The 14,435-nt window shown below is 40.3% G+C and overlaps 1 protein-coding gene across 1 annotated transcript in view; it reads left to right on the top strand.

Moving 5' to 3' along the window:
* The window catches only part of LOC118849185, a 53,938-nt gene extending 50,566 nt beyond the window's left edge, over nucleotides 1–3,372 (top strand). Inside the window, exon 17 of the mRNA XM_036758259.1 lies at nucleotides 1,638–3,372. Within this exon, the coding sequence (XP_036614154.1) occupies nucleotides 1,638–1,651 (14 nt within the window). The 3' untranslated portion in view covers nucleotides 1,652–3,372. The remainder of the gene's footprint in view (nucleotides 1–1,637) is intronic.
* The last annotated feature ends 11,063 nt before the right edge of the window (nucleotides 3,373–14,435 follow it).

Raw genomic sequence — 14,435 nt, 5'->3', positions numbered from 1 at the left:
TGCCAACAGTAGCATCAGGCACCAACCCCTGGTCCCCTGACCCTCAATCAAGGCTTCTTAACTAGGGTTTTGAAACTTGGGTTTTAAAAAACATTACAAACATATACACACAAGTACATGCATGTGCACATGTACACATATGTATAAATTCTAATTCATTATCATGGTTTCCTAAGTATTTTAAATATTCAAAAATATTACTCTGGGTCTGGCTTCCCCAGACCAGCTGCCAAAGTAGTACCAAGATAACAAAAAAGATCTCCTACCTTTGGTTTCCAATGATAGATTCATCATATGTCCCTAAGTCATTTCTATGATATAGAGTAAAGAATTTAGACCGATTACTCTTTGAGATCAAAATGGGCCAAAAAGTGCTCGTTAGGAAACCAAACAAATGTTTCAGGACTGTGTCGTGGGCACCATGTTGCTCCTTTTATTTCCTTCATCTTTGGTGTGATGGATGAAATTAGAGCCATCTGGACCATGATTTTGTTATTTTGTCGTTGGGCACCAAACAGATTGAGAATAGCCTGGTAGTGATGGAACTTGGGGAACACAGAAGCCTTTCACATCATAAACCAAGGGGATGGGTTGGATTTGGAATTTTGACTAGATTTCCCTTCCTTTTCCTCCCCAACACACCCATTCTGAATTGATTATGTATGTGTGCATGTATGTGTACATGTGTGTGCAGACATGTTTATTACCTCTTTTTCTTTTTTTAATTTCTGCCTGTGGGTTCTTCAGTGAAGGGTCATCTTTGAATAGAGGGACTTTTCTATATCTCTTCTGTAAGTTAGTAACTTGCCTGGAGCACCAAGAAGCTGTTCTTTGCCTTGGGTTACACATAAGCTCGGGGGGAGGGGACGGCATGAATATTTTAAAATAATATCCTGATAATATTGCATTTCAATATAATTGATTTCCTTTGTAATCTTTGTATTTTATTTTATGCGTTTAAAAACATGATTCTGAGAAGGGCTCCATAGGCTTCAGTGGACTGACTGCCCAAGGGATCCAGAACAGAAACTTGTTTTAGAAGGCACTTCTGAGATAATCAGTCCATGAATTAATCAGTCAATAACTATCTGAGCACTAGAGCTAAGCACTGAAGATAATGAGAGGCAAAACCACCAAAAAAAATCCCTGCCTTCAGGGAGCTTCCATGCTAATGGGAGAAGCATGTAAATATTTATATTATTGTAGTTATTTATATTTTTTGCCTGGTTCTGTTTATTCACCCTATACCCTGGACAAGTTGCTTAACCCTGTTTGCCTCAGTTTCCTGATCTGTAAATGAGCAGGAGAAGGAAATGGCAAACCACTCTAGTATCTTTGCCAAGAAAACCCCAGTCAGGGTCACAAAGAGTGGGGCATAACTGACTGAAATGATTGATCAACAAAAACCTGTTCACAAAGCCTTCTGGTATTTCAGTGAATTCCTTATATTCACCACCTCTCTCAGTCAATCAGTCATTAAACATTTATTAAGCACCTCCTGTGGGCCAGGCACTGTGCTAAGTGCCTTGGACACCAAAAGAGGCAAAAGACAGTCCCTGACCCCAAGGCGCTCCCAATCTCGTGGCACAGCTATATTTCCTTGCGTTCACATGCACGCCATCTTTCTTTTCTCACAGGTTTCATGGAGTAGATGTGAGATCTTGGAAGAGCACCTACAAAAAGGCAACCTCAGGAAGCTTTCCAAAGAGTTCAGACCATTCCAAGCATCCATTAGGTGATGCGGCTTTGCAATTACAAGCCAGGGATAAAGCTGTTGTGGTGTTTCAAGGACAACCATGTTTTCCAGGTCAAATAAAGCTGAGGAAAAATGGAAGATGAACTGGGCCAGAAAACTTGAGAACAGGGAAGGAGGAAAGAGTCTAGAATGTTGAGAATATTCTTCCTCTCTCCCTTCTTTCCCCAAATCAATGTAGCATTTGCTTAGATCTTCCATAGTACTTGAACAATCTTGACCTTTTAGCTGCAGGTGAAACATGATCATTTTTCTTAGGGAAACTGTGAACCAAAAAATCTGCGTTGGACCTTTGAAGCCTGTTTAGCTGAAAGTGGTGACCATGTTCTTCGTGTTCATTTCAGTTAGCTTTCCCATTGGCTTTATTAAAAAAATGCACCTTCTGTCTGTTATTTAATACAGAACCTGACGTACACACCTACACAATGCACACCAGCACACGTACTCCTTGTTTGTCCTGGGATTCTTTCCACCCCAGGGCAAGTGTATTTTTCCTGTGGGACTTCATCTTCATGTATACCAGGGCTGTGCCTTGGGATTGATGGCAGACGGCCTACTTTCTTTAAGTTGTTGAATCATGTTCATCCTCACTCAGGGTGAAAGGAAAGGAATGGAACTTCCTTCTACCTTCATGACCATGCAGGTAATGAGCATAGACTAAAAACATGGTCTTCAGCTGCCAAAGAATTTCAGGCTGTACATTTCCAATGGGTGTGCATACAAGCCAACCACTACAGTTACTTAACTTTCAAACTGAGATTCCTGCCTTGCCAGTGGCAAGATGCTGAGCCCTCAGCAGAGCCAAGGAAAAATTGTTATCTCTTCTTGTGGAAGACTTTCCCCAAGGAATTATAGACCACATTGGTTCTCTTTGGTTATTGATTTGTTCTTTTGTATGCTATTATTGTAAACCCCCTGAATCTGGTTTATTTGGGGGGCAGAGATTGAAATGTTGACTGTCTTGAACAATTGTACCATCTACAGTCATGTATGAGAAGCCGGAATGACGAGGAGGTCTTTGGTCTATATAATTCCCCAAGGAATTATAGGCCACATTGGTTCTCTTTGGTTATTGCTTTGTTCTTTTATATGCTGTTATTGCAAACCCACTGAATATGGTTTATTTGGGGGGTGGGGATTGAAACGTTGACTGTCTTGAACAATTGTACAATCTACAGTCATGTATGAGAAATGGCAATGACTAGAAGGACGTCCAAAGGACCCCAATGGAAGTGAAATACAACTTTGACCTACAGTGTTTAACACACTATTAAAGATAACACTCTTGCTTGTTAAAAAAAAAACAGTTCTTGCCTATGGGTCAGAATTATTTTTAATATTCAGGAATGCATCTGGAATCTCTATGAGTTTCTTTTTTATATGTGATGTAGCTTAGAAAACAAGGGTGGGGGTAGGGGAGAGTAGGCTTTTTAAACTACATGAATGGACTCAGCTTAATTTTTATTTTGAGTTTTTTTATAAGTAAATTTTTTTTATAAATAAAATATTCATTTCAATGAGTCTTTGCAGAGTGAGCTAACGTAATAATTTCCACCATTTTTATCAGCTTCTATTTGTCAGCGGATGGGGAAGTAAAAAAATAAATCTGCTCATGTACAGAAGTGTTTGTCTCTTCCTTTCCATATATTTTTATGCTGATTGGATGCATTGGTGTCTTGGTGGTGTTCTCTTGTATTCTGCTCTGTTATTAATGAAAAACAGTGTGAGGTATGCTTCAGAGGGAGACAAATTTGGAGTCTGGAGAGGCCAGTTTAAATGACATTGAGCAAAGTCACTTAACTTTCCTGACCCTCAGACAATATGCCTTGTTGAGATCTGTGATTTTATTAGCATATAGACCCCCTCTTGTGTGAGGAAACCACCTCTATCAATGTGAATGGGCAACGACTTTATTATGTTAAAGAATTGCTTGGAGATACTGAGGTTTAGTGACTTAACCAAGAGCACACAGGCAGCAAGTGTCAGGGCCAGGTTTTCTGTTTTTTGATATGTGATACTTTATTTTTTCCCTAATTACATGTTAACATTTTAAAAAAAGTTTTGAGTTTCGAATTCCGTCTCTCCGTCCCTCCCTGAGGCGGTAAGCAATCAGATAGATATAGCTATAAATAGTGACAGTGTTTGAACTCAAGTTTGCTTCTTGCTCTTGACCCTCAAGCTATAAGCCATGTTACCTTTTATACTTTCCCATTAATATTTAAAAATGTGATCACTTAAAAAAAACCCCAAAACACTAAAAACCAACTTTAGTATAAATTGTTTGGCCCTAGAGGTCAGAATTAAGAATAATGGCTGAAAGTACATGGAAATATATTGACTTGATGTATATAAGGAACATAATAACTGTTGCTGTTCAGGAGTGGAAAGAGCTGCCTTTGAAGGCAGTGGGGTCCCCTTTGGGAAGTCTTCAGATGAAGATAACCATTTACACAAGGTAAAAACTAAGTGGGTTGGACTAGAAAACCTATGAGGTTCCTTTCTAAATTTATTATTATTTCTAAATCTTTATAATTCTATGATTCTCAGGTCAGTATGGCTTGACCCCAATAACCTGAGCTTCTTCAAGTCTGGCATTCTGTGATTCTATTTTTTCAATGGTAAAATGGAACTGATACTTCACAGCTCCCCCACCTCACCATTATCTGTGAGGATCAAATAGGACCAGGGTATGGAATGAGCTTTTTGTAAAGCCTACAGTTATAGGTAAAACGTCAGGACTTAATGGTTCCTAAGTTGTTCATTCACCTCCCTTTCTGGGCCTGTGTTTTTCTGTAAAATGAAGAGGTGTGTGTGTGTGTTGGGGGTGATGGTAAATTAGCATAATTCAGACTTTCTTAACCTGGGGTCCATGAACATTAAAATACGTATTTTGATAATTGTATTTCAATATAATTAATTTCTTATGTGGTATTTAATGCATTTAAAAACGTTATTCAGAGAAGCATGTAGGCTTTACCGGATTGGCCGCCAAAGGGCTCTGTGACACCCAAGAAATTAAGAACTGCATGAGTTAGGTGGCCCCCAAGGGCATTTCTACTTTTCTTATCCTGGGATTACTTTGATAATGAGTCACTTTCTTTAGCTTAGTTCTAGGCAGATCCTCTGAAAGTTAAAAGTAGCATGGAATGCTATTTTGTTTTGCTTTTTCTTACAACGTATCCAAAATGCAGGCCCAACCCAGAGACTTCTCCCCTATGTGTCCCAGAATGTGTTACTAATTATAAACAGGCTGATGGATAGCTGGCCCTCCAAAGTGGATCTTGCTGATTGGTCTCTCCCCATGACAGCAGGGAGTGCGCTCTGTGAATTTGCTTCTTGTATTCAACGAGAAACAAAATCCCTCTTTCTTGCTTTTTCATGAGGTTGTAAGTTTTCAGCCCATTTTCTCATTAGGAGACCACAGGGTTTGCTGATTTAAAAGAATAATCATAATAAAATAAAATGAAGTGTCCCCAAGGGAGAACTCAGATTTCAACAGTTGGTGTAGTTTATGCTCCCCATAGCTGGAAATCTGTCTTTGGGGCTAAATATACATTTAAACATGTCAAATCATTTGCTAAGGGGTCTCATCCTGGCAGGGTATTAAGGGATTTGCCACTGTAATCATGGGCATTAAGTTCAAAGGAGGGCCCCTTGTTCCCATCCCATAAGCAGTAGCTCAAGATGGTCTGACGGTTGTCCTGTTTCTGGTAGGACTAAACACTCATACTTTGTTTGGGTTTCTGGATTGACTCAAGATGTCAGAGCTGGGAAAAAAACTTTAGTCCAACCCTCTGATTTTATAGCTAAGTAATCTGTAGGCACAACCATAGGACATGGCTCATCCAAAGTCAGCCAATTTAGACTTCTGCCATGACCAATGGCTATAATCTTACAGCCCTTAAAGCAGGGTGGGTTTCAACTAAATAAAGTTAGTTTAAACAAGAGCAAAATCTTCCCAGAGTGGAGGTGACTCAGTGGTCGAAGCTTGACTAGGGAAATGATCATACTTGGTCACTGAGTCGGAGACCCTATGACAGAAGATGTACCTCTTGTCTGATGGGCTCATCATGAAGCTGGCCATAGGACAATGACATTTTCAGCCGTATCAGCTCATGAAGACCTACGAAGCTAAGGAAGGCATGAAAGGATTGAAATCTCTGTTGGTGGAAGGAAAACTCACACCCATGGAATCCTAGATCTTTGGAGGATTGAAGGAATTTAAATCATCATTTAAGTAACTTCTTCCAATGACTTGTTTGGCAAAGTGGAAATAGAGTTATATTTACAGTCAGAAGATGTAAGTTCAAATATTCCCCTAATGCTGATTGTGTTAGGCTGATGAAGGCTACATCAAAGGCAGCAAGGTACTATGGGAGGAATGGGCTCTGGAGACAAAGGTCCTAGATTCAAATCCCAACTCAGGCATTTACTACCCATGTGACCTTGCATAAGTCATTTTACTTACATGGGCCTCAGTTTCCTCATCTGTAAAATAAGAGGATTGGGCCTGATGATCTCTAAGTCTCTTCCAGTTCTATGTCTGTGATTGTATGATCCATGATAGCCATGTCCCTTCTGTCCTGTGGCTTCAAAATAACTAGTTATTTCGCTTATACAAGTTAACCTGCAGAGGGGTTGTAACTTCTATGTTTCTTTACAGCGCTAAACCTATTATTCAAAGTAAATTAATGGGAGGGAAATCATCTCCAATTAAGGGAGATGGGGGTGGTGGTGCCATGTTGTATTTGCAGGACAACAATGGCCCAAATAGAATTTATATTATTTTATTTAACCAAAACAATAAGCTTGTGGATTCTGGATCTTTTCTTCAATGACAAAGACACATAATTATTTTGAAATGAAACAAGCAAATGTGTGATTTTGAATTTTTAACCACTTTAATTCTAAGTGGGGAATGTTTTTGTTTTTTCTGGGTAATCATTTATTAATTATTGATAGTGGATAATTAATAAAAGGATCAGTCATTTGGCCATCTTTCATGAACCAAAGATGGATCATGGCAGCTTCTTTTTTTTGAATTTTATCATTTTTATTTAATATTTTAAGTTCTCAACATTGATTTCCACAAGATTTTTGAGTTACAAATTTTCTCCCCATTTCTACCCTCCCCCCATCCCAAGATGGCATATATTCTGACTGCCTCGTTCTCCACTCAGCCCTCCCTTCTGTCACTGCACTCCGCCCCCCATCCCCTTTCCTCTTACTTTCTCATAGGGCAGGATAGATTTTTATGCCCCATTCCCTATATATCTTCTTTCCCAGCTGCATGCAAAAAAGAAATTTTTTTTTGAACATCTGCTTTTAAAACTTTGAGTTCCAAATACTCTCCCCTCTTCCCTTCCCACCCACCCTCCCCAGGAAGGCAAGCAATTCAACATAGATCACACCTGTATCATTATGTAAAACACTTCCACAATGCTCATATTGTGAAAGGCTAGCTATATTTCCTTCCATCCCATCCTGTCCCCCTTTATTCAATTTTCTCCCTTGACCCTGCCCTTTTTCAAAAGTGTTTGCTTTTGATTACCTCCTCCCCCATCTGCCCTCCCTTCTATCATCCCCCTCTTTTTTATCCCCTTCCCCTTACTTTCCTGTGGAGTAAGATACCCATTTGAGTGTGTATGTTATTCCCTCCTCAAGTTGAATCCAATGAGAGCAAGATTCACTCATTCCCCCTCACCTGCCCCCTCTTCCCTTCCAACAGAACTTCTTTTTCTAGCCACTTTTATGTGAGATAATTTACCCCATTCTATCTCACCTTTTTGCCCTCTCAATATATTCCTCTCTCACCTCTTAAATTTATTTCATTTTTTTAGATCTCATCCCTTCATATTCAATTCACCCTGTGCCCTCTGTCTATATATATGTATATTCCTTTCAACTACCCTAATTCTGAGAAAGGTCTCATGAATTATACACATCATCTTTCCATGTAGGAATGTAAACAAAACAGTTCAACTTTAGTAAGTCCCTTGCGAATTCTCTTTCTTGTTTACCTTTTCATGCTTCTCCTGATTCTTGTATTTGAAAGTCAAATTTTCTATTCAGCTCTGGTCTTTTCATTAAGAAAGCTTGAAAGTCCTCTATTTTATTGAAAGTCTATATTTTGCCTTGGAGCATTATACTCAGTTTTGCTGGGTAGGTGATTCTTGGTTTTAATCCTCGCTCCTTTGACTTCCGGAATATCATATTCTAAGCCCTTTGATCCCTTAATGTAGAAGCTGCTAGATCTTGTGTTATTCTGAATGTGTTTCCACAATATTCAAATTGTTTCTTTCTGGCTGCTTGCATTATTTTCTCCTTGACCTGGGAACTCTGGAATTTGGCGACAGTATTCCTAGGAGTTTTCTTTTTGGGATTTTTTTAAAGAGGCGATTGGTGGAGTCTTTCAATTTCTATTTAACCCTCTGGCTCTAGAATATCAGGGCAGTTCTCCTTGATAATTTCTTGAAAGATGATATCTAGGCTCCTTTTTTGATCATGGTTTTCAGGTAGTCCAATAATTTTAAAATTATCTCTCCTGGATCTATTCTTCAGGTCAGTGGTTTTTCCAATGAGATATTTCACATTGTCTTCCATTTTTTCATTCCTTTGGTTCTGATTTATAGTATCTTGGTTTCTCATAAAGTCACTAGCTTCCACTTGCTCCAATCTAATTTTTAAGGTAGTATTTTCTTCAGTGGTCTTTTGGACCTCTGTTTCCATTTGGCTAATTCTGCCTTTCAAGGCATTCTTCTCCTCATTGGCTTTTTGGAGCTCTTTTGACATTTGGGTTAGTCTATTCTTTAAGGTGCTATTTTCTTCAGTATTTTTTTAGGTCTCCTTTAGCAAGTCATTGACTTGTTTTTCATGGTTTTCTTGCATCACTCTTATTTCTCTTCCCAATTTTTCCTCTATTTTTCTTACTTGCTTTTCCAAATCCTTTTTGAGCTCTTCCATGGCCTGAGACCAATTCGCATTTTTCTTGGAGGGTTTTGATGTAGGCTCTTTGACTTTGTTGATTTCTTCTGGCTTTATGTTTTGATCTTCTTTGTCACCAAAAAAGGAATCTAGAGTTTGAGTTTGAGTCTGAGTTTGGGTCTGAGTTCATTTTTGCTGCCTGTTCATGTTCCCAGCCAACTAACTGACCCTTGAGCTTTTTAGGTACTTTGTCCAAAGCTTTAGGGTCCAAGCACTGCTGTTTTCAGAGCTACTTCTACTCCACTATCAGCCCAGGCTCTGTCACAGCAGTGCTCCTCCTTCCCCAAGAACTGTCAACCAGGATCGCAATGCAGATCCAAGCAAGGCACAGCAAGAGAACCTGCCTTTGTGCCCACAAAGTGCTCCTTGCACTCCCACTCTGATCCACAGCTAGATTCCACCCACTGTGTGAGCCAGGCACTTGGGAAGCAGCTGATGCTGGAGCTCTGGGAGCAACCTCAGGAGATTCCTGCTGCTGCCACTGCCACCACTGCACCTCCTCTGCCACCCCAAGGGCTGGTAGCCAGACTGCTCTGAACTTGATCCCACAGTTTCCCACTAACCTGCTCTTTGGCGTTTGTGGATTGGGACATCTGGTAACTGTCACAGCTCAATGACTCATAGCCCTAAGGCCTTTTCCCTGACGGCTGACTCCAGGTCTGGTCTGTCCTGGCATGGCCCATGCTAGGCTGTGCTCCACTCCCAGCACCATGTGATAGACCCTTCCTGGCAACCATCCAGGCTCTCCTGGGCTGGAGACCTGTTTCCCTCTGCTATTTTGTCGGTTCCACAGCTCTAGAATTTGTTCAGAGCCATTTTTATAGGTGTTTGGAGGGATTTCCAGCTGCCATCTTGGCTCTGCCCCAGGAAATGTTTTTCTTTAAGACATTATTTAACATTAAAACATTACTTTCTTTAAAATATTATTTTTAATTGTGCGATGTTTTTCCTTCAAAAATTAGTCTATTTTAACAAAGCAGGAGGATGATAAATGCTGGAGAGGATGTGGGAAAATTGGAACATTGTTACATTGCTGGTGGAGTTGTGAGATGATCCAGCCATTTTGGAGAGTAATTTGGAGCTGTGCCCAAAGAGCCATAGGAATGTTCGTACCTTTTGACCCAGCAATACCACTTCTAGGGTTGTATCCCAAAGAAATCACACAAGAGGGAAAGGGACCCATATGTACAAAGATATTTATATCAGCTCTCTTTGTGGTAGCCAAGAATTGGAAATCAAAGGGATGCCCATCAATTGGGGAATGGCTGAACAAACTGTGGTATATGAAGGTAATGGAATACTATTGTGCCATAAGAAATGGGGATGATACGGACTTCGTAACAACCTGGAAAAACCTACACGACATAATGCTGAGTGAGCGGAGCAGAGCCAGGAGAACATTGTACACAACCACAGATATACGGGTTCCGTGAGGACCAGCGCTGACAGACTTCGCTCTTCTCAGCAACGCAAGGTGCAAGGACAACTCCAGGGGACTCACGATGGAGAATGCTATCTTCATCCAGAGAAAGAACTGTTAAGTTTGAATGCAGATTGAGGCATACTACATGCTCGCCTTTTTTCTTCTCTTTTGTTTTTGTTTTTGGGGTTTTTTTTTTTGGTTCTATCTCTTCTTTCTCATGATTCATTCCATTGGTCACAATTCTTCTCCGCAAATTGACTAGTGTATAATTTAATTCAATGCAAAGTTATACATGGTAGTTATATGAGATTCCATGCTGTCTTGGAGGGGAGAAAATCTGGAACTCAAAATTATGTAGAACCATGTGTGGTATACTAAAAATAAAAAAAAATATTTAAAAAAATTAGTTTATTTTGCCCAAGTCAACATTGGAAATATAATGCAGTTGACTCAGTCTTCATCCTTTTTTATTCTCAGTATACACCAAAAAAATAGGACTTGGGTTCAACTCTCAGTTGTACTATTAATACCTGGATGTTTGTGTACAAATCATTTCCTCTTTTTGCACTTCAGTTTCATCAATTGGTGTTCCATACCTCAAACAACAACTTAGGTAATTATGGAAGGCCTAGAGCAGTACTGTCAAAATCAAATAGAGAAAGGGCCACCAAAGTATAATAAGGACCCCTCAGTTGCCTATTGACTTAGAAAACCACATGTTAACATTATTTATATTCTATTGTATTTTTATTTATTTTGTTAAATATTTCCCCAAAACATTTTAATATGGTTGGGCCTCACTAGGGAGTGTTGCTTGAGTGCAGGCTTCTATCTGAGGGAGACAGTAGTAGCAAGTGGAGGGATTAGGAAAGGCCTTATTTAGAAGGCAGAGCTTGAGCTTTGCTTTCAAGAAAATAAAAAGTTCTAAAAGCCAGAAGTGAGGAATGAGTACAAGTCTCTCACTGAGACTTGGCTGGATGGCCCCATGGCTGGAGCATGGCTCTGGAAGGATGTTGCTCATTCAGAAGGAACAAGATAGGTAATGGTCGGGGGAGGGGAAGGGGAATAGTGGTTATAAATCTTAAGAAAGTATCCTCATGAGGAAATCCAGGAGTGAAGCATGGTGGAGGTCAATGGAGGCAGAAATGAAACAGAATAATTGTCATTGGAGATTTCTGCAGACCATTTACACATAAAGAGGGAAAGACTGAGGAGTGTGAGAGACAAATACTGAACATGGCAAGTCATGGGAAACATAGTGGTAAAGGACTTCAGTTATCCAGACAACTGCTGGATCTCCTCCAAATGTAGAACAGCTAATAAATGCTTGATTTGTTTCCATGCTAATTTCATCCTTTGAAAGGTGGAGAAGCCAACAGGGGGAATGCTATTCTTGACCTACTCCCAACCAACGGGCTTGAACTCGTTGATGGGGTGGACATGATGGGAACTCTGAGAAGGGGACATTTCATCTTAGAGTTTGTGATAGAGAATGAAAGGAAATCCAGTCATGCACCTTTGATTTTGAGAAAACAGATTTCAAGGGTTCAGAGGAAAGATAGGTAGGACCCTATGGGCTAAAATTCCATAGGGGAAGCCAGGCCAGGAGAGATAGAAACTATCAACAGTGAAATTCTGAAGATATGAAGAAAAATGATTTTGATGAGGAGGGAAAATTAGACATTATCTCAACACATTGATATAGATTAACAGAGAACATGCCAACCAATAGGGCTTTTCTTTTCTTTTTTTTTCTGTAGAGACATACACACAAGATGGAAGCAAGGTTTGGTAAGTAAGGCTGAACAAAGAATCATTTTACCACCCCATAAGATGGGAGAGTTATAGCTTAGAGTAGTGAGAAAAACCAGGAAGCCCCAAAGGGATGGCTTCATGCAAGATCTAATTGGGGGGAAATTTAAAAAAAATCAAAGAGATAGTAATATTTCTGAGGATGGATAGGATGATGATAATTAACAACAGAGACAGAAAACCTGCCCAATTTATATTTCGCTTGTTTGCTCTGCCAAGAAAAATTACCTTTGAAGTGGAAAGGACAGAACAAAGATGGTTAATAGGGAGTTGCTACTCAAGCTAGAGAGGGGGGGTACTAAGAGAACATCTAGCTGTACTTGATGAGTTCAGGTGGCCTGGTCCAGAAGAACTGCAGCCTTGGGGATTGAAAGAACTGGCAGATGTAATGCTACCAGCCATCCCTGAGAGATCTTGGAAAAGTCAGTCGGGCACCAGGCACTTATTTAATGGGAAAGATACTGTAGGACTGAAGAAAGGCAATTGCCCTGATAAATAAAAAAAGATCATGGAAATGTTTTACATAACTGCACATGAATAATCTATGTCAAATTGCTTGTCTTCTCAAGGAGAGGGGAAGGAAAGGTGGGAGAGAATTTAGAACTTGAAATTTAAAGAAACAAATATTAACAATTTTTGTTTACATGTGATTGAGAATAAAACTAAGTGTTAAAAAAGATGACAGTGGAGCATGCAAAATATATGTCAATGAACTTGACCTTGATTTTGGGGCAAAATTCCAGAATATTTTATTAAAGGGATAGGCCATTAGCAATAGGAAAAGGAAGTAGTGATCCCAAAGAGCCAGCATGACTTAATCAAATACAGGTCATTCCAGGCTACCATTGCTTACTTTTGGCTGGGTCATTAACTGACTAGATCAGGGGAAAGCTGCAGATTTAGGTTAGCGGGGATGGACAGATCATGTGAAGATTTCGTAAAGATGGGGCAGACATGAGTGTGTGTGGGGGCAGTAGGGAAGCAGCCAGTAGACATGGAGAGAATAGAGATGTTAAGAGTGGTGGGGGGCCAGTCTGTTGGAGAAGACGGGAATGGACTCACCTGTCCAGGTAGAGAGGTTGACTTTGGCAAGAAGGACCAACTCTTCATGTGAGATCAGGAGGAAGGAAGTGGCAGAAGGCATCTAGGTGATTTGGGAGGAGGAGCAAGAGGGGAGAAGAGCAACTTTTATGTAAATAGCTTCAGTTTTTTTGTTAAGTGAAATATGAGACAAGGTTCTTAGCTGAGAGGGTGGAAAGAGGAGGAGGCATGAGACATTTGAGGAGGGAAGAAAAAGTTTGGAAATGCTGCTATGGTGAGTAGGAGAGTAAGTTAATTGTTGTTGTATAATCGTTTTTCAGTTGTGTCTGAGTCTGAGTCTGTGTCTAAGCAGTGGTTTGCTACTTGCTTCTCTAGCTCATTTTACAGATGAAGAAACTGAGGCAATCATGGTTGAAAGACTTGCCCAGGGTCACACAACTGGTAAACGTCTGAGACCAGATTTGAATTTGAGTCTTCTTAACTCCAAGCTTGGTGCTCTATCTACTGTGCTATAACTAATTAACTAGTGAGTTAATTAGGGAGGTGTAAATGGACTGCCTTGTAGCAGTGAGGGCCCAGTTGGGATTATGTAACAAATTTAAATTGAACCCAGATGGGATGGTTTCATGATTTTCTCCAGCATTGTTCAGCAGCACAAGTAAGAGTGAAAACAGTGGATGGTGGGAGTAACCCAACGCTGAGACTTAACAAGGCAAGATCTTTGATAGCATAAGAGGCAAGGGTCTACAGAGGACAGTGTAGAGTTTTGACTGGTTCACCAAGGGGTCAAGAGAGGTAAGGGAGAAGAGCATAGCTAGTGAGGTGGTGATGACCTGGGAAAGAACAGAGGGGTTATGGCACTGGATGTCACAGTGAGAATGAAGAAGCTTTGAGATTCCACAGCCCAGGAAGAGGTGGAATGATAAATCGGATAAGAGAACTTCAGAGTTCATGAACATGGAAATAGAGCATTTTTGGGTGATGGCCAGGCAAAGACATGACCATCTGTCACACAAACAGAATCTTTGAGCTTGGAAGGGGCCTTGGCCACCATCTAGTCCAACCCACTCCTAAAGTTCTCCAGCTTGAAAAGTTCTCCAGTTGGAAAACCTTCAGTGAGGAGGAACCCACTTCACCGTAAGGCATATTTGGATAGCTGTAATCATTAGGAAGCTTTTATAGCCTTAAGTTGCTTTTTTTCCCACCACTTCCACATAGGACTTCCAGTCTATAGTTCTGCAGATGGATGGTGGGTCCAGTACTGAATAGGAGGATGAGGGCAAGCTGTAGAGCATCTGGAAAAGTGCAAAGAGCCTCTCCCAGTCATCCCAAGCTTCCCGATAGCATCATCCTAATGGCAGCATTCTTCTGGCATCCTTCTAATACCTTTCTAGTAATAGAAGTGACATGGAGTAATGGAGA

The sequence above is a fragment of the Trichosurus vulpecula genome, chromosome 4 (genome assembly GCF_011100635.1).
Source record: "Trichosurus vulpecula isolate mTriVul1 chromosome 4, mTriVul1.pri, whole genome shotgun sequence".
In the NCBI taxonomy this organism is placed as follows: Eukaryota; Metazoa; Chordata; class Mammalia; order Diprotodontia; family Phalangeridae; genus Trichosurus; species Trichosurus vulpecula.
The sequence above is the reverse complement of the archived record's forward strand: the minus strand, read 5'-3'. Positions and strand labels throughout refer to the sequence as shown.